The sequence below is a fragment of the Dasypus novemcinctus genome, chromosome 13 (assembly GCF_030445035.2).
Source record: "Dasypus novemcinctus isolate mDasNov1 chromosome 13, mDasNov1.1.hap2, whole genome shotgun sequence".
In the NCBI taxonomy this organism is placed as follows: Eukaryota; Metazoa; Chordata; class Mammalia; order Cingulata; family Dasypodidae; genus Dasypus; species Dasypus novemcinctus.
The window spans coordinates 45,858,080-45,882,073 of record NC_080685.1 but is presented as its reverse complement, the minus strand read 5'-3'; the positions used below and the strand labels follow the sequence as shown (position 1 = coordinate 45,882,073).

The following is a 23,994-nucleotide window of genomic DNA, read 5'->3' as shown; positions in this document are numbered from 1 at the left end:
TATAATGAATTAGACACACACATTTCTTTAACAATATTTAAGTAACTACAGAACAGACAAAACATTTAAAGATGACTATTCCTTCACTAATTTAGTCTCTTTTTACACCAAACTAGTATTAGGAAAGAAATGAAAAATTGAGAAAAATAGTTACTTCATCTAATCTATACACAAAAATCTCAATTGCTTTATTAATTTTAAGCAAGTAACAATTAAAATTGAATTAAAAGAACAAAAAAGTATTTGAAAACAATCCCTAGAATTTATTAAAAGAGCTCTTTAAAAAGTGAAAGTTCCATATATTCTTCAGCTAAAATGTTGGTTTTTTAAGTTAAAAATATTTACATAATCTTTAATGTTTTCTTAAACCTTATCTGAGGTGGTGGTCATAAATGAAAGTAGAAAAATAACATGAAAGTCTGCCAAGAGAAATGTACTGAGTGCCTACAATATTATTATTTCAGGCTCAGAAAATTAAAAAAAAAAAGACTAGATAAAATAGTCCATACTTGTATGGAAGCTACGTACTGTGGGGAAAACATATCACCAGCAAATATACACATACATGTAACTATGCATGTATGTGTATGGGTGTGTGTGTGTCAAGCAGGGATACTTGCTGGTAAGTAAAATAAACCAGGGCAAGGTAAGGTAATGAGGATAGAGAAAATGGGCGAGGGTGTTAATTTACAGAAGGTCATTAGGGAAGGCTTCTCTCAGTCTCTCAAAAGATGATATTTGAACAAAGACCTAAAGGAAGTGAGGGAGTAAACCATACACATATCAGGCGGAACAACGTTCCAGGTGGGGGGAAGAGCAAGTACAAGTGCTCAAAGAAAGAAGTGTTTCTGGATTGGGGATTAATTTTAAAGGTAAAGCCAACAGAATTTGATGATGGGCTTGATACAGGGTAATCCTAAAGTTTCCAGCCTGTAACAGAAAAAAAAAAAATTGCCATTTATTGCAATGAGGAAGAATGGAGGAGGAACAAGTAGTGTTGTAGAGAAGAATAGAACTGACGTCCAATTGGAGAAAATGAGTAGGGCCTGAATAGAAGTCTAGAAATCAAAGGAGATATAAATTTGGATGTTGCTATTTAAAGTCACCTAGAGAATAAGTGATGAGAAAGAAGTCTAAGAACAGAGTCCTGGGGCATGTAACTCAAAGCTTAAGAGGAAGAAGAACCTTTAGGAAGAGTAAGAAGAAGGGAACGAGGAGGTTGTTTAACTGAGTGAGCAGTGTTCCAAAGGATAAGTGATAAAAGTATGTAAAGGAAAGAGCAGTTGATCAAATACTACTGATATACTGAAAAAGATAGTTAAGAACTGACCACTGGATTTTGTGCCATGGGAATCACGGATGACCTTGACAAGAGCTGTTTCAATGAAAATAACAAGCCCAAAGCCTGACAGTAGCAGGTTCAAGAGAAAGGGAAGGTAATGAAATAGAGACACAAGGCATATATATTCTTTCCAGAAGTTTTGCTGTTAGTGGGGAACAGAGAAACGGGATGATAGCTGGTGAGGGACAAAGAATCAAGGGAGGTTGGTTTGTTTTAGACTGAGAGATAAGAAATGTGCTTGTGTGTTTACCAACATTGTTTCATTGGGGGTGGGGGCGGATAGAGGGGTTAGGGGACTGATGATGAAATGAAAAGAAATAGGTAACTGCAGGAACAATGTCCTTGAGTAGAACAAAGAAGATGAGTACTAACTTGTAAGAGGAGGAATTGGTTTTGGGTAGTGTATTAAACTATCCACTACAACCAACAGAAAGCCAGAATATATGGGAGAGTATATGAGTAGAGATGTAAATAGTTGTAGATTTGATGGTAGGAACAGGGAGAAGTTCTCTTAGGGACAAAAGCATTAAATTATACAAACTACTAAATGATTTCAAATTTCTCCTACACAGACTGTAAGAGTAAAAAATACTGTAAATTTTAGCTTATTGTTTCAGGAATCAATCATGCCAGAGATCCTACCCTCCTGTTTCCATGGCCTCCATTTATAAGGAATTTTTATTTAACTAGCCAATAGGCAGTTAAAATTTAATAAACAATTCAAGTATCATCATAGTCTCTCATTGTTAGTTCATCCTAGAAGACTCTCCACTACTGGGTAGGTTGGTATTTACTGATAAACAAAAGGTGACGATCAACAGCACAGTACCTCATTTTGAAGGTATGTACAGATATTTATAGTCAGCAGGATAGTAATGCTTTTGGCAATATGAAAGATAGCATTATTACAAAGTCATAAAATTTATCACTCTACTTCAAATGTAATCTACCACAAACATAAAGTACATATATGTTATATTTTACCAAGAAAAATTGCCAAATTTCACTGGAGTTTCAAACCCTCTCACTTACACTGCCAAATATTTTATGGGGAATTAGGAGTGTACATCCTAGACCCACTTAAGTAATGTAGCAAATAAATAGTAGATTCTAAGTGCACACAGTGTTGTTCTGTAATCTGGAAAATCAAGAGTTAGTTATGATCATCTCATGGATCATTTATTCAATGCTTCCAGAGCTTTCTGAAAAGAAAAATTTGTCCACTTTTAAAGCTGCTGTTTAGGTGGCTTTTCCCTCTGTTTAAAAAAAAAAAAAATGATGCTAGGGAAAAAAAATCTCACAGCTGACTAGGAAAGGTAAGTATTAAACTGAAAATTTCAACCAGACATACCAAATTTAAGAAAAGTTCTGCTGGGAGCCTGAAATATTAAAGTAGGCAAAATATATACACACTACATCCTCTTAAAAATGTACATAGAAACACATATAATTTGTAAATCTGAATAAATGTAGCATTCAAGAATGGAGAATTAGTTTTTGTTAACATAAGCCAAATTGAAAAGTGAATAAAATAAATGCCTTTGGTTTGAATTAAAACAAACAAACAAACAAACAAACAAAAAACCTCAACAACGTGTCAGCAACTGCTACAGGGAAATCTGAATTTCCATTTCCTAAAATTACTAATCGTTTTCTTCTTGTTATCCCCCGAAAGAGTTCAATCTGGTCTCTCTAAGGGCTTAAATCCCACTGAGAGAGAACAATAAAAATAACTAGAGCTGACCCAAAAAGGTCCACAGAGTTCTAACCTCACTTTCTGCCTCTATAATACACAGAACCTTCTATCCTTGACACTGGATTATTTTTACATCTAATTCAATGATATTTTATCAGCTTACTATCAATTTGTCCTCCACTCCCAATTTGCTTCTCGTCTTGGTAATGCTCGTACATTTTTTCTCCTGGGACTTATAATTCCTTGACTGACTTCCAAGATCATTAAGCCTGACCTTTCATCTCCCAAAAGTAGCTATCAACATTACTATTTCCACTACTTTACTAACCTATGAATGGACTACACCTAGTCTGACTAGGCTATAATTCCATTTAAGGAAATTTTAACTGGGATATTTAGGCTTTGAATAGTTCATTTGATAGGCTGTACAGAATCTATACTTCCTTAGCAATTTCTCTGCAGAGTTTAGTTATGTTTCTGAATAGACCTAAATAAATTTGTAAAAATTTTTTTACAGGTTCAGCTATTTATAAATGAGTAGGAATCTATATATAGATCAAATCATATACTCTATTAAGTCCTATCTTAAAAAAACAAATTCTTTTGGACTGAGTGGCCTGTTTTATTGAAAACATATGGATCCTTTAAGTGACTCACTTCTCAAAGTGCCCCCCAAAAGTGAATTTTGTATGTACTGATATGTTAAACTAATCTAAAATTATTACCTTCTCCAATCACTTTCTTTTATACAGATTAAAATAAAACCAATGGAAAAAATTAAAGTACAACAGGCTAGAGAACTATACCTCATTTAACACTCTTCCAATAGAAGAAGTTTCTTACTATGAGGGAAAAATTACAAATAATAATAAAATAAATGAAGACATTACTAGACTTAGTTTAAAAAGTAACTAAAAGAGATGCCTGATATGCATTAGTGAGAAAAGAAGAAAATATTTGAGAGTTAATTTCAAATATTTTTTGTAAATAATATTATAAAGATTTCTTTTTTTTTTTCCTATCTTGTTGTGTCGTCTTTGGTGTGCGCTTCACTGCGTGAGGGCCTGCACCTCTCCACACTGTGCAGGTCTGGGATGCCTTTTTCCTTTTTTTACCAGGAGGTCCTGGGGATTGAACCCAGATCCTCCATATGGTAAATGGGAGGTCAATTGCTTAACCACAGCTGCTTCCCATAAAGATTTCATTTTAACCTATATAGCTTAGCTTACAGTCATGTTTCTAGTTTTTAAATACATAATTTTATAATCTGATTTTAAAAGCACAGTCTTTTATAACATTCAAGAAAAGATCAAGTTGCATGCTTTAATATATATCAATAAAATTGACTTGTTTTTTAAAAAATCATGTATACTATGTATAATATAAAAACTAAAATGTCTTATAAAGTTTTGGACTATGTATATAGAATAGGATTTCATCAAATGATCTCCCTACATCAATTAAAATAAAATTCAAGGAAACAAAGGGCAAAGAAGTAAATAAATAAAAGGGAAAAATATCTACCAAATGATTTAAAATCCCACTTAAGTACATTTAATTTCTTACTTTAGCTACAAAACCCAAAGTTCCTTCCATAGATGTACTATTCTTTAGGTCATGCATTATGTATATTCACCTAACTCATGGCTTCTTTTTCTTTATTCCTACTTATACAGCCACAAGATTTTTAAAAAGTATTTGTTAATTACTTTAAAATAATTTTGGAACAAGGCAAGAAAAAAATATCTATTCATTCACATATGGTCTGGATAGCCAAGGGCAAAAATGGATCCCAAAAAGGTAAGATTGGATATCCAAACATGGCATCTCCTCTAGAAGTTATCAGGCATCTCCTCTAGAAGTCATCAAAGTCTGGGAGCATATTGGAAATATCCAGGATTAATGGAGTGGGACTTAAACTAGCATCTAAAGATAAAACACAGCTTAATATACCCTACATAGCATATAATAGCCTAAAGATAATTAACGGTCTCATCCCAGTCTTAACTCTATCTTTGTAGAGTGACTAGTTTGGGGAGGGAAAAAAAAGCCTTGCTCAGGGGCCATAGGGACCAGTGAGAACAAGATAGACAATGTTTCTGTCTTTATGAGATCATATCCTAGTACAAGAAAATAGATAAAAATAAATCAAAAATGAAAAAAATAATTACAAATTGTTTTAAGTATTTTTCAGGAAATAAACAGGTTTGTACACAAGAGAATATAACTTTAGGGAAGGTAGGAAGGGAGGTGAATCTAGCTAAGGTAGTTATGAAAGAGCTCTCTCTGGTGACATCTGAGCTAAGACCCAAGGAAAGAAGTGACAAGCCAGGAGAAGACCTTTACTGGTACAGAGAACAGTAAGTATAAAAGATAAGAGTCACATGGAAGGAACTGAAAGGGAATCAGTATAGCTACAGCATAATAATCATTGTGGACTACAGTATGAGTTAGGGCTAGAGAGGTAGGTTCTTAAAGATCCACAGTAAGTAAGGAGTTCAATTTTTTTTTCTGCTACAGTTGTAGTTCTAACTGCAATTAAGAAGCAAGCCTCTGGGGGTTTTAATCAGCAAAGTTATATAATCTGATAACATTTTAAAATATTCATTCTGGCTGCTGCATAGAGAATAAGTTATAAGGGAGGAAGAGTATTTGCAGAGAGATCAATTAGGAGACAAGAATGATGGTGAGAGAAAAAAGTAGGATATATTTTAGAAAGAGAACAAGACTTGCTGATGGATTTGGCATGTGGCATGAGAGAAAGGTAAAGATGATGAGGTTAAAAAAAGGTAAAGGACAGATGAGAGTGCTCAAAAATCACTAAGATTTTTAAAATAAGCAAATGGGCTTATGGTATTATAATTTACTAAGATATAATTGAATCAAGGTGGTACAGATTGGGGGGTGAGGAAGGTAGGAGGCTGGATCAAACATTTAGTTTGGAAATGTTAAATTTCAAGATGTATAACAAAAAGTATAAAATAGGTAGTTGGACATATGACTCAAACTCAGGATAGACAATCAGACTTATTGATAAATGCATTTGGAAGTCATCAACTTATAGGAGATTTTAAAAGCACTGGAAGTTGATGTAATCACCCAGGGATAAAGTATATGTAGAGATATACAGGACTAAGGAGTTTTACTATAATTTCAGGAGTAGTTAAAATAAGGTGACTCAAGAATGGTTACTAGCCAGACTGGTAATAATAATAAATAGGCACAGGTGGTGTCACAGATGCAAAGGAGTGTTTTTAAAGAAAGGAGCAATAAACTGTGTTAAATACAACTATATCAAAAGATTTAGTAAGACACTAAAAGAGAACTATCCTTGGATTTGTCAAGATGGAGGAAGTTACTAGTGACTCTGACAGAAAGTTTCAGTGGAAAAGGGGGATGAAGGCAGATTAGAGTTGGTTGGGAAATAAATAGGAGATAGATGGATATGGTATATGTGAGTAATTAGCTAAGAATACTGGTTTTAAAAGGAACAGAGAGAGAAGGCAGTAGTTGGAAAGGGATCTGGAATCATCAGGACAGGAGGTAAGAAGAATAGCATGCTTGCAGCCAAAAGGAACAATTCAACAAAAAAGGCAAAAATGATGCAGGAGAAGGAGCAAAGTCCTTGAGAAGTTGAGAAGGAAATAGAACCATCCTGGCTAGCCTTTAACAGGAACAGACACACTTCTTCCAGAATGTGTATGCGTCCATAACTGACGATGTGAGTTCAGATGCTAGGAAGTTGGGAGAGTCAAAAGTAGGAAGATGAGTATTATTTTCTTCTAACTGCTTTTCTTGTCATTGTGAAGAATGAAAGAGGGTTGTCAACTGGGAGTGGGTGAAGGTGAAAGGGAGTATTAAAAATTTGGAGAGACATTTTGCATAGTTACAAAGCAGCAGTTTTCAGAGACTGCTCTGACATACAGTGTTGAGAGCCCACTGGAACTGTGGTCAAGATTTTCTTCACTATCATTACGTGATTCAGGTACAGACTAAGAGAAGGCCAGACAGTTATGTTCAACCAGAGTTGGAATTCTGCCAGGCAAATTTCATGTTCCCTTTAGTTCACACAAGTAACAGAGGAAATTAAACAGATATGAAGGAAACACATATGCATTTACACAAAGAGGTTTCCACAGCAATGCAAGTCCTGATAAGAGTATACTCTTTTATGTTATCTACCTCTGTACAAGGCAGTACTAGAAATCACCCCCAGCTACTGTATTTACCCAATGGATTTCTATTATCCACAAAGCCATCTAACTCAGGTTATGATAGTACAGAAAGAGTTGTAAACAAAACAAAACAAAATGTTAAGTCCTTACTGTTGAAATGTTCAATTATAGGATAATAGAAAGCCTATATTTTGTCCAAAGAATTACAGGCACAGATGTTTTATATGTTATATCTAACATCAAATCATTTCTCACAGTAGTGAAAACCGTTTTTGTTGTGGAAATATTCCAATATCCGCAGTTTAACCAAAAATTTTTCAATAAAATCTCAGTTCAGTGTGTTTCCTCACCTTCTTTGAAAAGTTTACATGCAAATGTGCTAATTAATGTTCAAATAATGATAAAATAATCGTCACAAATTTTGTTTAATTCTAAATCAAGTAATTCCAAATCAAGTAAATATTTTACACCGAAATGTATCTGAAAAACAATTGTAATTAGTTAATATTATGTTTTTAGATAAATTATAATTGAGCAAAACTTTAAGAATATTTTTAAGAATGCTATTTTTTTAAAAATATCACTTTTTAACAATTTTATCTGCTTTGAAAAGCAAACTCTTAATTGATTCTGCCCCTATTTCCCAAACCCTCCAAAATATTTTATTTTCTCTAAAGTTAAAATGTTATATTGATTATATTAAGGAAAACCTGATTTTGTAGCTTGGCTTTAGCTTATTATTATGTATAAAATATATATAAATGCTAACAGGTATATAATTAACTCTAGCTTCTATTCCCATAGTAACTAAAAATGAATCATCAAAAATGAAATACCCTGATAAGAGTAATTAATTTAAAATATACTATAATTTGGTGATCTGGCATCAGTTTCCACAGAGCAAGAATAAAGTGACAACTTGGCAGCTAAGCTGTTAGGAATTTTTATAGGTCTCATCTTAAGCCTGCTAATTATATCTTTGGTTGCTAATATTTTTGGTTAAATGTTGAATAAAATGCTTCCTTAGAAGAACTCAGAGAAAAATCTAAATAAACATCTTATTGGTTATTCTAATGACATGCGTCAGGTAAAACACTGAGTAAAAAAAAGACATTTCTGCTATAAAATATAAATACTAATATATTCCATATTTTGGGGGGAAAAGTTGAACATGAGTTATAACATTAAGAAAAATAAAATATTTTAACATAATTTAGGAGTTGATTTTTTTTCACTAATATAAAATACCAAGAAAATAAGAATATTGAAACAATTCTTTTTCATGTAAATATAGAATTAAGTAAAATGTATATATTTTTGATACGAGACCAAAGCAAATACACTGTACAGAATATAATAAAACATGTCATGATTTAAGGAACCATAATCAAGAATACAAATACAATGAAACTAATAGTAATGAACCAAATTTTTACCATCACTTTAATGCTGACATATAACCAAATAAGTCTAGAAATACATATATTCTGGTCTATCATGGTTTTATAAACCTATATTTACCTAAATCAAGCAAATTAAACTACATAAAAACATTATCTGTTGGTACTTGTATTTCTGAAAGAATTCTTTTATATAAATTGAAGGTTCCTGCTATTTGTTAAAATTCATGCAAGTTAAGGACACTTGAACTTTGAGTTAAAGTTAAATGTATACATATTACATGTCATTTTCATCATTTATTCTAGCAAGAACTTGAATTGATTTAGTATCTGTCAAAATAGCCTATAAAGAACTTTGTTATCAGAAATCATGAGATGTACCAAATCTATTCAAAGAATAATACCCTCACCAGACTGATGATGCACGTGGTGTCCAGAAGCCTCAACAGACTGCCTTTGCTCACTGTCTGGAGAAGATAGCAAAGAAGTTGAATGAGGGCTTTCTGTAGAAGATGATGTCGAATGAGCTTGAGCTGACAATGCAGAGGATGTAGAAGGCTGAAGGAATTGTTCTGCTGGAGTATCTACTTCCATCACAGTTTCACCTACTTCCAAATCAGTACTTGATGGGACCGTAGGAAGTGTGGAAACATCTGACTGACTCGTTCCACCTTCAAAAAACATACATGAATGCAAAATTGAGTTTTAAAACATACTTTCCTAAACTAGTAACTTTAAAGAGATAAGTTCAGGAAGCACACAACACACACAAATCTATAATTTCTGAACATCAAAAGCCCCCATTGATGGAGATGAGCAAGCAGGAGGCAGCGCCACATGTATGGCCCGTGGAGGCTGGGTTGGCGGCGCTGCCTCCCAACCTGTTGGTCTTCAGAAAGCTCCAGGGTAGGAAAGAATCTGAGCTCACCACAGCCCAGAGTGTCCTGCTTGGCATCCATGTGACAAGGTTTACAGCATTAATGGGCGGGTTCAGTCTGCCTGAAAGTTAGAACATGATATGGACAATAGGCCCACATCTTCAGTTATTACATTACTAACATCATGGAATATGTGTTTGGAGGAGATATCCTTAACATCACAGGGAATGTGCTCCTGGCCCTCTGGACAGTGAAAAAAAAAAATCAACTGAGATCATTACCTTGTTAGTAAAATGCAGCCTTGAGATACAACAGAAGTTCGTAATTTATCATACATAATTAGTAGCTCCTAAAAGAGTGATCAAAAAAACTATAGGGAAGCTGACTTGGCCCAGTGGTTAGGGTGTCCGTCTACCACTCGGGAGGTCTGCAGTTCAAATCCCGGGCCTCCTTGACCCATGCGAGGTGGCCCATGCACAGTGCTGATGCACGCAAGGAGTGCCGTGCCACGCAGGGGTGTCCCCCACGTAGGGGAGCCCCACACGCAAGGAGTGCACCCCGTAAGGAGAGCCACCCAGCACGAAAGAAAGCGCAGGCTGCCCAGGAATGGCCCCGCACACACAGAGAGCTGACACAACAAGATGACGCAACAAAAAGAAACACAGATTCCTGTGCCGCTGACAACAACAGAAGTGGACAAAGACGATGCAGCCAAAAGACACAGAGAACAGACAACTGGGGTGGGGGGGCTAGGGGGGAAGGGGAGAGAAATAAATAAATCTTAAAAAAAAAAAAACTACATGAAAATTTCAAAAGATAAAACACCACCACAACATTAATACCACTGAATTGTATATTTGAAAATGGTTAAAACAAATTTCAGATTATACACCAAAATAAAAATTTTTTAAAGTAACAAAAATAGAACCGGAGAGCACCAAGAGTAAACCCTAATATAAACTATGAACTATATTTAACAATAACATAGTTTTGTAAAAGTGTAACAAAGTAACCACACTAATAATGCAAAATGCTAATAAAAGGGAAAACTATGGGGAGAGGGGGGCAGGTTATATGCGAACTCTGTATTCTACAAGATTTTCCTGTAAACCCACAGTTTCTGATTTTAAAAATCTGTTAAAGACAAATGACAAATTGGGGAAAAAATATTTGCAACTCATACCATATAAAGAGTGAATCTCCCTAATGTAGAAAGAGTACCTAGAATGAAAGAACAACATTCTAAAAAAAAAATTGGCAAAGAATATGAACAAATAATACAGACAAGGAAATACAAACTGCTTTTGAAAAGATGCTTAACTTGATTCATAAAAGGAAAAATGCCAATTGAAAATACATTGGGATGCTATTTCTGACCTATAGATGGGCAAGAATTCAGATGATGGACAACATACACTTTATTGGTGAGGTTGTGAAGAAACAAGCCCTTCGTATATATTGCTGGTGGGAATAAAAATAGTATGACTTCTAGGGAGGGAATTTGATAATCTCAAGATTACAAATCTGTTTATTCTTCAACCTAGTAATCTGACTTCTGGAAACTTATTTTATAGGTATACCTGCACATTTATGAAATTTTTATGTACAAGGTTACTGATCATAGTGTGGTTTGTAAAGGAAGACTGAAAATAATCCAACCATCCATCTATAGTAGATTTGTTAAATAAATGCCTATCAAGGAGATCCTCTGCACATTAAAATAAGAGATATTCTGCTATGGAAATACCTCTAAGATATAGTTAAGTGAAAAAAAAGTAAGATGCAAATTGTGTTTGGTATGCTACCTTTTGTGTAAGGAGAGAAAATAAAAATTTTTTTCTTCTCATTTATTTGTATTTGTTGTACTTCCAGATGTTTGTTAAAGAAACACTGCTAGGATACATAAAAAACTAATAAAGTTTACCTACTGGGGGAAAATAGTGTAGGTGTGTATATAGGTGGATACAAAGCTATTTAATGTATAGTCTTTATATAGTTTGGATTTTGAACCATGTAATTATATTAAGTAATCAAAAATACAATGCAATAAATTTAAAACTGCTCACTGGGAAGGTCTGGATTGGAGCAGAAGCTCCTTCTCAGTAAATTAGAAACCTCATCAGTAAGTTTCTGAACTGAGGGCAAAAACTGATTCCAGCTATTCATTTATTTATTTTTTTAAAGATTTATTTTATTTATTTCTCTCCCCTTTCCCCCTCCCCTGCCCCAGTTGTCTGTTCTCTGTGTCCATTTGCTGAATATTCTATTTGTCCACCTCTGTTGTTGTCAGCAGCACAGGAATATGTGTTTCTTTTGTTGTTGTTGTTGTGTCATCTTCCTGCGTCAGCTCTCTGTGAGTGCGACACCATTCCTGGGCAGGCTGCACTTTCTTTCGCGCTGGGCAGCTCTCCTTACAGGGCACGCTCCTTGCGTGTGGGGCACCCCTGTGTGGCACGGCACTCCTTGCGCGCATCAGCACTGCGCATGGGTCAGCTCCACATGGGTCAAGGAGGCCCGGGGTTTGAACCGTGGACCTCTCATGTGGTAGACAGATGCCCTATCCACTGGGCCAAGTCTGCTTCCCTATTCATTTATTTTGAAGAGCATAGTAAAAAATGTATATTTAATAGCTTTACTGAGGGATAACTGATCACTGATACTGCATAAAATTAAAGTATACAATAGGGGGGAAGCGGATATGGCTCAAGCAGCTGGGCTCCTGTCTACCATATAGGAGGTCCAGGGTTTGATGCCCAGGGGCCCCTGGCAAAGGAAAGCTGGTCTATGCGGAATGCTGGCCTGTGCAGAGTACTGCCCTACACTGGAGTACTGGCCCACACAGAGAGCTGGTGCATCAAGATGACCCAACAAAAGAGACACAGGAGAGATAATAAGAGACGCAGCGTATCAAGGAGCTGAGGTGATGCAAGAGAACGATCACCTCTCTCCCACTCTGGAAGATTCCAGGATTGGTTCCTGGAGCCATCTAATGAGAATACAAGCAGACACGGAAGAATACACAGCAAATGGACACAGAGAGCAGATGACAGGGGCAGGAGGGGAGGGGGGAGGGGGGAAATAAACCAATCAATCTTTTTAAAAAGTACACAATAGGGAAAGTTTTGACATATTAATGTATTTTGAAACTACCATAATCAATTAATTAAAATAGCCATCACTCACAAGAGTTGCATTTGCCCCTTTATAAATCCTCCCTTACCCACTTCCCACCACCTCTTTTAACCCCAAGATACCACTGGTTTCATTTCTGTTATCAGAGATTATTTTGCATTTTTTAAGGAATGCTATATAATGGGATCATATGGTATATACCGGGCTACTTTCATTTGATGTAATTATTTTGAGATTCACCCATTCTATATTATCATTCCATTCCTTTTTATTGAAGGGAGGTATTCTCTTGTGTGGATGTGCCACAGTTTGTCCATTCATGGACATTTGGATTTTTGCTAGTTTGGCGCTCTTACAAATAAAACCGCTCTGAATATACATGGGAGGGAAAAAAGCAACCATAAACAATTTGGTCTTTTTAACCAAAAGGCTAATTAACTAGGTGTTTTCTTGCTAAAAACTCAGTGGGTGTGGATCAAGCGGATGAGCACCTGCTTCCCACATGGAAGGTCCCAGGTTCGGTCCCCAGTGCCTCCCACAAATGAAAAAACAAACAAGTAAAGAAACAAACAAACAAAAAAAACTCAGGGAAGCCAATGTGGTTCAGTGGTTGAGCTCCAACTTCCCACATATGAGGTAAGGGGGTCAATCCCCAGCATAGTACCTCAGAAAGAAAAAAACAACTTGTGGCATTAGAGGCAAGAGTAAAGCTACAAAATGGCCACAATAGGATTAAGTTACTAATTCCCATTTCATTAGTAGATGAAGTTACTAATTCCCAATTCAATTCCCTTCCCCTCCCCCTTCCCCCCACCCTGCTGTTTTTGCTGTGTTCATTCGCTGTGTGATTTTCTGTATCTATTTCTCTTTTTGTCTCCTCTTCTCATTTTTTCTCCTCTAGGATTCACCAGGATTCAATCCTGGGGATCTCTGATATGGAGAGAAGTTCCCCGTCTGCTGCACCGCCTCAGTTCTAGTTTTTGCTGTGCTTCACCTTGACTCTCCCCTTCACCTCTCTTTCGTTGCATCATCATTTTGCTGCGTGACTCATTTGTGTGGGCACTGGCTCACTGCGTGGGCACTTGGCTCACTGCAAGGGCACTTGCCTGTTGCATGGGCACTGGCTCACCACACAGGCACTGGCTTGCCATGAGGCATTCGCACAGGGTATTTGGCTCGCCACTTGGCTTGCTGCGCAGGCACTCAACTCACCATGCAGGCACACTTTCTCTCCGTTTCTACCAGAAGACCGCAGGAATCGAACCTGGGTCCTCCTAGATGGTAGGCAGAAGCCCTATCTCTTGAGCCACATCCACTTCCCAGTAGTACGGGTTTAAACACTAAACTAACATGAGCCATGATTTTAAAAGTGTCTGTTATACACTACACTAGGTTCTGTCCTAGCTAAAGAGGATTAGTTAAAATTCAATAAACCTTACAACTTTGCCTGATTTTGTTTCAAATCTAGGTTTTGTAAAAGAAAAATGGGATGGATAAAGTTATGTCTTTCAATACACAACTAGCATAGACCATAATGAAATATTTCTAAAATGAATTTTATTTGAATGAAAAGTTTTTTATTTTAATCACCTTGATATAATATTTCCTAATCATTAGCAGAGATGTAATAACTCAACTCAAACAAATCCACTGTCCATGGAATTTTTAAAAAGCTAATAGACAGAAATTAACAAGAACCATTTATAGATGAAATCCATTAAGTTTTTTTTTTTAATTTTGGGTTTTGAAAATTTCAATGTGGGAGTGCTGACACTATCAGACATATGTTAAACAATTACCCACAAAAATATTATGGAGTTAACTTTTATGATCCTCATTTTTTTTTTTTGTTTTTTTTACAGAGATCAGTAATTTGCAAAGATCACAAAGCTGGAAAAGTGGTAAATCAAGATTCAAAACCAGGTGGTGGACTTGGCCCAGTGGTTAGGGCATCCGTCTACCACATGGGAGGTCCGCAGTTCAAACCCCAGGCCTCCTTGACCCATGTGCAGCTGGCCCATATGCAGTGCTGATGCGCGCAAGGAGTGCCCTGCCACGCAGGGATGTCCCCCGCGAAGGGGAGCCCCACGTGCAAGGAGTGCGCCCCGTTAAGGAGAGCTGCCCAGTGCGAAAGAAAGTGCAGCCTGCCCAGGAATGGCGCAGACCACACGGAGAAATGACACAAGATGACAAGGACAAAGAAGATGCAGCAAATAGACACAGAGAACAGACAACTGGGGTGTGGGGGAAGGGGAGAGAAATAAATAAATAAAATCTTAAAAAAAAAAGATTCAAAACCGGGTCATCCTAACTCGGAACCAATAATTAGTAATCAATGTATATAAGTAACCAAAAGGAGAACTTATTCAATTATATAAAACTTCTTTATCTATAGAGTTAGGTATATTTCCATTCTCAAAAGGCCTTAAAATGGGGAATCTCAGACTCTACCTTTTGTGAGAAAAGCAAAAGAAAACAGCAAGGCCTAGTGGAACCAGAAGGGATAAAATTATATTCAATACCATTTGTCCTCTACTGTTTAACACAATACAACAAGAACCTTGTAATTACTGCAGCTATAGAACATGATATAAAGTAGATAGTATAAATAAAATTAGTTTCAAAAAAGATATTTTTGTCAGCTTTCTACTGACTTTAATAAGAAAAATCACCTCTGGGTCGAGATCTTCCTCGTTCTCTATTGCTCTGTGCAACTTCACTTGCTTCTTCAAACCATCTTGATAACATATCAGACATTCTCTGCATCAGTGACACATTGGGACTTTGCTCTCCTATGACAACAAGAGTCTTATCAGTGAGTACAGTAATAAGTCAGTATTTTTCCTTAATGCAAAAACCTGGATTTGAAGGCCTTTACAGGAAAGCAATTTTTTTAAAAAAGCAAATTGCCTAAATTATGTAGATGTACAAAAATCTATTAAAGCCAACCTCAGATAACAGTCCTTCCAAAGGAAAACTTAGGGTATACTTGGAGAAATGATTCATTTATTACTGGCATGCTTAGACTTAACCTGAGTTTCCCAAAGTCAATAGATTTTGTGTTTTTTTTTTTTCATTAGAAATAAATAAGTTTTCTGATGATGGGGGAAAAATAAGTTTAACAATAAATGTTATTCTATTCTTTCACGACTTGTTTCAGTTGCTCTGATTTAAATCTTGGCAAATTAAGATCTCCATATTTCAAATTAAGTCATCTCTTAGACACTGGGAATTACTGTATGCATATAATAGCTTTAGAACTACATAAAAAGCATCTAACAAAAGGACAAATACTGTATGATTGTGTTACTATGAACCAAATATATTGTATAACATATTGTATGATTTGCATTTAATTGAGAAATGAATTTTTTTATTCAACTGTGTTCTCTTTTTAGTTTTTAATTGTTTATACTTTTAATTAATATATGTACAAAATAAAGTTTTTTTTTAAAAAAGCATCTAAGCTCAAATTACTTTTTCTGAATCTCTATTTGCTAGAAGGTAAAAAAAGGTGATTAATACTTATATGTATAAATAAAAGTTAGAGAAGAATTCAAAAGTAAAAGTATTTTCTAACTCCCTGCATAATTTAATAATATAAGAATATAAATAATATTATGATTCAAATTGCTATACTGTGAAGGGCCTTCATGTGGAACTTTCTTCCCTTATGGATCCGTGAATATTCACATTCCACAGCAACATATTGATCAAAAATACTGGGCTGGTTTGAACTGTAGAGGAAACTATTTTTTTCTAAATAAATAGTTATTTACTTGAAAAGTATTAATGAATAAAGTAAATTATAAGTAATAAAATAGTTATTTACTTGAAAAGTATTAATGAATAAAGTAAATTATAAGTATTAAAAATATATATTAAAGCCATCATGACATTTTACAGTAAATGTTTACGTGAGCAACTTTCTAATTTTACTTTGATTTCCTAGAGAACAGGGCTCATATCTCCTTTCTCTGTGCCCAATCTTGGACATCCCACTCCCCACCCCAATTCATATCTTGAGTTTCCAAAACCAACTAGGAAGGGATCATGAACTATAAATTGAATAGATGAAAACAAAGTTTCACATTCTCATTAAAACATTATCGTCAAGCACAGCATTATGTTTTTACATGAATTTTCTTAAACTAAATTTACTTTCACCATTAGTCACTGTAAAGAAAATTCCATGTATCTGAACTTATTTGAAATGTGTTTTTATTTGTCTCCCCTGTGGCAGTCTGAATTTATTTTATGAATCCCCAAAAGAGAAAGATTATGTTTGTGAACATAATCCATAAGTAATCCATTCCTTGGGGTTGAGACCCTTTCAATTGGACTACATCAGTGAGGCATGACTCAGGCTGAGTCTCCACCCTCTTGCTGGGTCTGATAAAAAGGGAGATACAGGAAAAAGTCTCCATACTGATCCTGCAATGTGATAGAAAGGATTCCAGTTTCCACAACTGTGCTGCAAGGAGAGAGGCTCAAAGAGCTGAGGCCCAGGGAGAGATGAGCCATAGCACTAAAAGAGTGCAACTGAACTTGGGAAGAGATTGACAGAGGATGCCTGGAAAGAAACAAGCCCTATATGCCTGGTTGCCCTCGGCTGAGCTTCAGGAGACAAGAGATTCTAAAGGGGAAAGCAGAGACCTCAGCAGAGATTGGGGAGACTTCACCACATGGCAGATGACTTTGATGAGACTTAACTTGGACATTTCACAGCTTTGGAATTGTAAGCTTTTATCCCCAAATAAATCCCCATTATGAAAGTCAACACATTTCTGGTACTTTACATTGGCAAACCTTTGGCAAAGTAAAACACTCTGCTAATACTTTTCATTCTTCAAATAAATAAATTTTCTCTTAAGGGCATTTTCAAATTAAAAGAACAACAAAGTAAAAGTGTGACATCAAAGTAAAACATAACAAGTCTATTCAACAATCATATTATAATTTAAAAGTGGGTATCATTTATGTTCTTGCATTTGCTGTGAAATCAGTTTATTTCATACTTTATTACTTTACATAATGTAGCTATATAATTATATATACATTACAAAATAATACCAAGGAGAAAACATCGGGAAATACGATTTTGTCTTTAAAAGAGGTTTCATTAAAATAAGGTTTTAGAGACACATTTTAAAAAACTGACAGATAAATCCCATTTTAAAGTTTGCCATCTTAAAAACTTCCAGTGCAGTATTTTATTCTTGTCGAAGGCACTTGGTAGGACAACAAAAGAATTTTGTGCGATTATAAATTGGAAACTGAATTTTCATTTCTCTTTATACCTAATAGAAAGGTAAAAATTAAGAAGTTTCAAAATACACAATGTTCTATGGGGCAAAAGACAATCTTACACTTACAGTGGGAATGTAAATTAGATCATGTAATTTGGGGGATAATTTGAGAACAATCAAAATGTAACCCAGCCATTCTATTTCTAGAAATTTAATCTAAAATAAATTTGCGTAAGTCTGCTAAAGTATTTAGAACAAGAATTTTCATTGCAACATTGTTTATAATAAAAAATTGTAAACAAATTAAAATATTAAGTTTAAATACCATACACAAAAGCAAAAGCTAACCAAACTATAGTTACCATCTCGTTCTCGTTCACTCTCAGGCCTTGCTCTGGGTCCAGTATCTGACCAATCACCACGAAGTCTCAAACGCTTAACTGGAGGCTGTCGTAACTAGAAGATGAGAACAAAATATGTAAGTCTAAGAGAAAACTCAATTGCTCTCAAATCTTAAAGCATACTTAAGAGTCTAACGTATTATTTCCATCACCCTACGTTCTTTATTGAATCTGAACTGAGAGGCTAGAGCAAAATACAAAAGATGGTGAAGAAAAACACACGTGCTGAATTAAGTCTTATATAGGTTTCACAATGATAATATCCTTTAATGTTGATATCATATATCTTGTAAAAAGTCTGATTGCAAATTTGAAACCATGTACCTGTGATTTCTGATCCTACATCTATCACTTTTGAACCAACAAGAGGAAAGCTATTTAATCACTTTGACCCTCAGTTTTCTATTGTGATGATTAAATATAGTCTAGGTGGGATACCTATGTGCCTAACAATGACTAACAAATAAAAAACATCATTATTCATTACTGACACTTTACTCTCCAGTTCCCTCAGCATCTATTCCAACCCTTCATCACTCTCCTCAAGCTCTCCACTCCAACTTACTGCCCTCATTATCAGCTAATAATTGTTCTTCATATTTTAAAGAAAACAAAGGCGGCCCTGCAGAAACATCTTCATTTTCCTCACCTGCACTCCTCTAATCTGTATCTACAACTCACTCCTTCCAACCTTTCTCAGAGAATATATTATTCTATTCTAGATTCATCTCTTCATCTGTACTTTTTATTTCATTCCTTCAACTCCTTAAGAACCTTGCTTCAACAATTATCTTCTTTCTCTCTCTCTAAGGCAATATCCACTCCCTCTTTCCTGGTTTTCTTGTAATGGTGCTAAACTCTCTTAGCATTTTTATATAAACAAAACCTCTCAATTTTATATTCTTCTCCAGCTACAGTCCTATCCTTCACTGTCAAGCTTCTTTTCTGAGAAAAGTCTGTGTTCACTCTACCTTTATCTACTACTCCCCTCTTAATCCACTGTAATCAGTCTTCTGTTCCCATCTTTCCACTGAAATTTTTCTTCTGATTTCATTGTCAAGTTTATGGATCAATGATAAAAATGATTAATATGATCAATAACCAATCACAAAATAGCATCTTTCAGAGCTTATTTTTTGACCTAATGCACCTGAAATTCTCGACAACTCCCTTTATTTTTAAAATTTTTCATTTATTGAGATAAAATGCACATGCCATATAATTCACCCTGTTAGAAAGTACAACTCACTGGTTTTTAGTACATTCACAAAGTTGTGCAACTATTACCACTATCTAACTCCAGAACATGTTCATCATCTCCCAAAGAAATCCTATACCCATCAGCAGTCATTCCCCACACCTCCCTCCCACATCTCCTTGGCAACAACTAGTTTACTTTGTTTCCATGGATTTGCCTATTCTGGACATTTCATTTAAATGGACTCATACAGTATTAGATCTTTTGTGCCCGGCTCCTCTTACTTAGTGTAATGCTTTCAAGGCTCATCCATGTTGTAAGCAGGTACCTCATTCTTCATTCCTTTTTGAATATCTGAATAATATATTATTCATTGTATATGTGTATGGATTTTCCACAATTTGTTTATCCTTTCATCAGTTGATAGTCTTTTTCACTTTTTGGCTATAATGAATAATACTCCCATGAATATTAGTGTTCAATTCTCTGTATATACCTAGGAATAGAATTTCTGGGTCAAATGGTAACTCTATTTTTAACTTTCTGAGTAACCACCAAAGTGGCCTTTTATATTCCCAACAGCAATGTCTGAGGGCTCCAATTTCTCCACAGCCTTGTCAACACTTATTAGTGTCCATTTTTATTATAGCCACCTCAGTAGAAGTGAAGTAGTATCTCACAGTGGTTTTAGTTTACATTTCCCTTATAATTAATGATGTTGGACATTTCATGTGCTTATTGGCTATCTGTATATCTAATTTGAAGAAGTGTCTATTCTGACCCTTTGCCCATTTTTAAATTATTTTTTATTGTTGAATTGTGCAAGTTCTTCATACATTCTGGATAGTAGATCCTTACCAAATATATGATTTGTAAATATTTTCTCCTATTCTGTGGATTACTCCCTTTATTTTTATTTACTCATTTTAAAAAATAACAACTCTGGTTAAACCAGTTTGAGTCTTTTGAGAACCCCAGAAAATTATGTTCTTAAACTAATCCATCCCTGTGGGTGTGAACCTGTTGTGAATTTTTGATTAAATTAGATTCAGTTAAGGGCAGTTTGGTTACATCACTCCAGAAAGGGGTAACACACGGTGGGTCTTAATCCTTTTAATGAAGTCCTTTATAAATGGAATGAATATAAAGAGAAAAAGGTCTTAGACACAGAGAAAAACTAAAAGCTGAGAGAGGAAAGCCTCAGACAATAAAGGAAAAAAAAGGATACAAAAATAAAGGAAAATGAGAAGTACAAAAATCTCAATAAGGCAAAGGAATATATTAAAAAAGGAAAAAAGAAACTGAAGGACATAAGGAAACTAAAAAAGTTTGAGAAAATAAAATTTGAGAAAATTTGAGAAAATAAAAAATATACCTATCATGGAAACATAAGAAAAAATCAAAAGCAAATTTTTATTCAAGCATTAAAACCCCGTTCAAGCTCATTTGCTCAGTCTTTTCAAATAGCCCGATCAAAACCAATTACTCCCACCTCTGTTCTACTTAGGTAAAACATAATTCTTAAATATAATTCTGTTATTGTTAAGTTTTACACATCCATTTCTTTATATTTCTATTTCTACTAGACTTTAAATTCTTTGAGTGAGGTGCCATATCTTTGTCTCAGTCATTCTTGATTTTCTAATGTTTAGTATACAGAACTTGGTATACAGTAGGCACCTAACAAATATTTGGTGAATTAAGATAAGCTTGTCAAGGGAAGTGGATCTGACCCAATGGATAGGGCATCCGCCTACTACATGGGAGGTCTGCAGTTTAAACCCTGGGCCTCCTGACCCGTGTGATGAGCTGGACCATGTGCAGTGCTGATGCATGCAAGGAGTGCCGTGCCACGCAGGGGTGTCCCCCAAGTAGGGGAGCCCCACGTGCAAGGAGTGTGCCCCGGAAGGAGAGCGGCCCAGTGCAAAAAAAAAGTGCAGCCTGCCCAGGAATGGCGCTGCACACACGGAGAGCTGATGCAGTAAGATGATGCAACAAAACGAGACACAGATTCTGGGTGCAACTGACAAGAATACAAGTGGACAAGATCACACAGTGAATGGACACAGAAAGCAGACAACTGGGGGGAGTGGGGGAAGGGAAGAGAAATAAAATTTTTTAAATCTTAAAAAAAAAGATGAGTTTGTCAAAACATTATTGTAAAAGATTTAGTATAGAAATACTAAATGACAAAGTGATGGGATGAAGAGGGAGACCAATTCTTAATTTCTATATGCACCTCTGAATTGTTTCATGTTATAATAAACATGAATTATTTTTATAATTTCGATCCTTTTTCAGAATTACTTATTTTTTAAATAGGAATATTGGAGAAACATTTTTTAGAAAGAAAGAGCAATCTTTCACAGATCAGCCTCTTTCACTCTGATTACATAAACATCTTTTGGCTAAATATTCTGAGGTGTCAAAATTAGTTGTCCAATTAAATGCTTGTGAGTTTCCTATTCTTCTGTTATGTAACAGTCACATAACAAAGAGGGTAACTCTTTATTAAGTTACCCTTAATAAAGAGGGTACCTTTATTAAGCACACAATGCAAGGAGCATTTTCACAGCAACAACAGAAAGAAAGCATATTTCATGTTTTCAACTAGATCACAAACTCATAAACAGGTATTATTAGCGACCACACCCTTTTCTTTGTCAATTCCCTAACTCAACTTTCACATTTTAAAATCCTGTAACATATATATATATAAATACTGATGATTTTTTCCCCAAATTTTACAGTCCTTGAATATAGTATAAGAATTTAATTTAGGAACTGCAAAATCTTGTTCTTCTTTAGTAAACTTTCAAATGTATTGGGCTAATACCAAAGTCACTGATAATAAAAAGCAATGATTACAACTTCAAAAGACATTTACCATCTAAAGAGTAATAAAAAATGACAAAATTTAAAAGTTAAACTGAAAAGCATAACAGGTTAAAGTAAACATTTTTTTTTTGGCAGAGTACTGTGAAATATACATTATTTCTAGTTTTGCCTCTTATAAATAAGTAATTATTTTATAGTCATGTTAGTGACAATAATTTATTCAGCTATTTTCCAATAGATATACCTACTTTAACTTACCTCTTTTACTCAGATCTATTTTATTAAGATTTATTTCTCCCCATCCCGCTCCCCAGTTATCTGCTCTCTGTCCGTTCACTGTGCGTTCTTCTGTGTCTGCTTGTCTTCTCTGTAGGAGGCACAGGGAACTGACCCTGGGACCTTCTCAAGTGGGAGAGAGGTGCTCAATCTCTTCCACCACCTCAGTTCCCTGGTCTGCTGCATCTTTTATTGTCTCTCCTCTGTGTCTCTTTTTGTTGCATCATCTTGCTGTCCCAGCTCTCCATTCGGGCCAGCTGGCCATAAAGGCCAGCACTCTGCTTAGGCCAGCTCTCTGCTTGGGCCAGCTCGCTGCGCAGGCCAGCTTGCCTTCACCACGAGGCCCTGGGAATCGAACCCTAGACCCCCCCATATGGTAGACAGGAGCCCAATCATGTGAGCTACATCCACTTCCCTCAGGGCTATTTTGAAAAAGTTCCTAGAGATAATATTATTTGTCATTAGCTCATAACTATAAAAATGAGGCAGAACTGGGGGAGGAGAGACTGCTGTCTATGACTAGTAAAAGGTAATTACTCATATTGGTGTATAGATATAAATTAGTCTCCTGGAAATCTATATATCATATTTCCTATGACTCTAAATGCAAATGTTAGAATTTTTTACCTTTCTTGTTGCTGGTGTTCATCTATGAAGTTACAGAAACATTTTGCTATTAATATTTTCTTTTTCTCTTATAAATAGTTTAACAGTTTGTTCTAGAAACTTACCCTTAATTATGTATTAGCCCCTACTGTTCCACGTGTGTTTCATGTCCTTGTTTCCTATACTATCAACTGAAAATAGGGCTATTTTTTTCAGCCCATTAGGTCTGAGGAGTAACTGAATTAATGTTTTCTGAACTGAATAAAGAACATGGATTTGATTAAATTTACCTCTTCTCTTCTCTCTTCTGTGGAAGGACTTTTAAGTTCTCGTGCTGTATCATCTTTTGGGTCAAAAAGATATATGTAATCTGAAGAGTAACTGACAAGAATTTCTTGACCATCTTCACTGTAACACAGAGATGTCACCCTACAGGACTTATTATTAAGATGGGAAGGGATAAAACGGGCAACCATTCCAGTAGTCCCTCGACCTGCATAATTTCCTAAATGAGAAAATAGGAAATTATTTAAAATTCATAATGTTTTATTTAAAAATATTTTTAAAACCATTAATGTGAATTATGAGATATGTGATTTAAATGTAGCAATATAAATCCAGGCTAGCATATTTTCTATCTTGAAGAGGTTCTTTATTCAATAATCATAACCAAAAAATAATAAAGTATAAAGGCAACAAATCTCCAAGAAGTGCATGAATGTCTGAAACTCACAATTACATAAATCTGTTATTGAAAATAGAAAGGTCTTAGATAAATTAAAATTATCAGTGATTATGGTTAT

The 23,994-nt window shown here is 35.2% G+C and overlaps 1 protein-coding gene across 6 annotated transcripts in view; it reads right to left on the bottom strand.

The window, feature by feature from the left end:
- DCAF6 (DDB1 and CUL4 associated factor 6) overlaps positions 1-23,994 on the bottom strand; it is a 173,157-nt gene that overhangs the window by 80,673 nt on the left and 68,490 nt on the right. For all 6 annotated transcript variants that reach the window (XM_012527431.3, XM_004464197.4, XM_012527432.3 and 3 more), the window contains exons 7-10: positions 23,482-23,696; positions 18,235-18,328; positions 15,296-15,415; positions 9,024-9,284 (exon numbers count right to left, since the gene is read on the bottom strand). In XM_012527431.3, the coding sequence (XP_012382885.2) occupies positions 9,024-9,284; positions 15,296-15,415; positions 18,235-18,328; positions 23,482-23,696 (690 nt within the window). The remainder of the gene's footprint in view (positions 1-9,023; positions 9,285-15,295; positions 15,416-18,234; positions 18,329-23,481; positions 23,697-23,994) is intronic.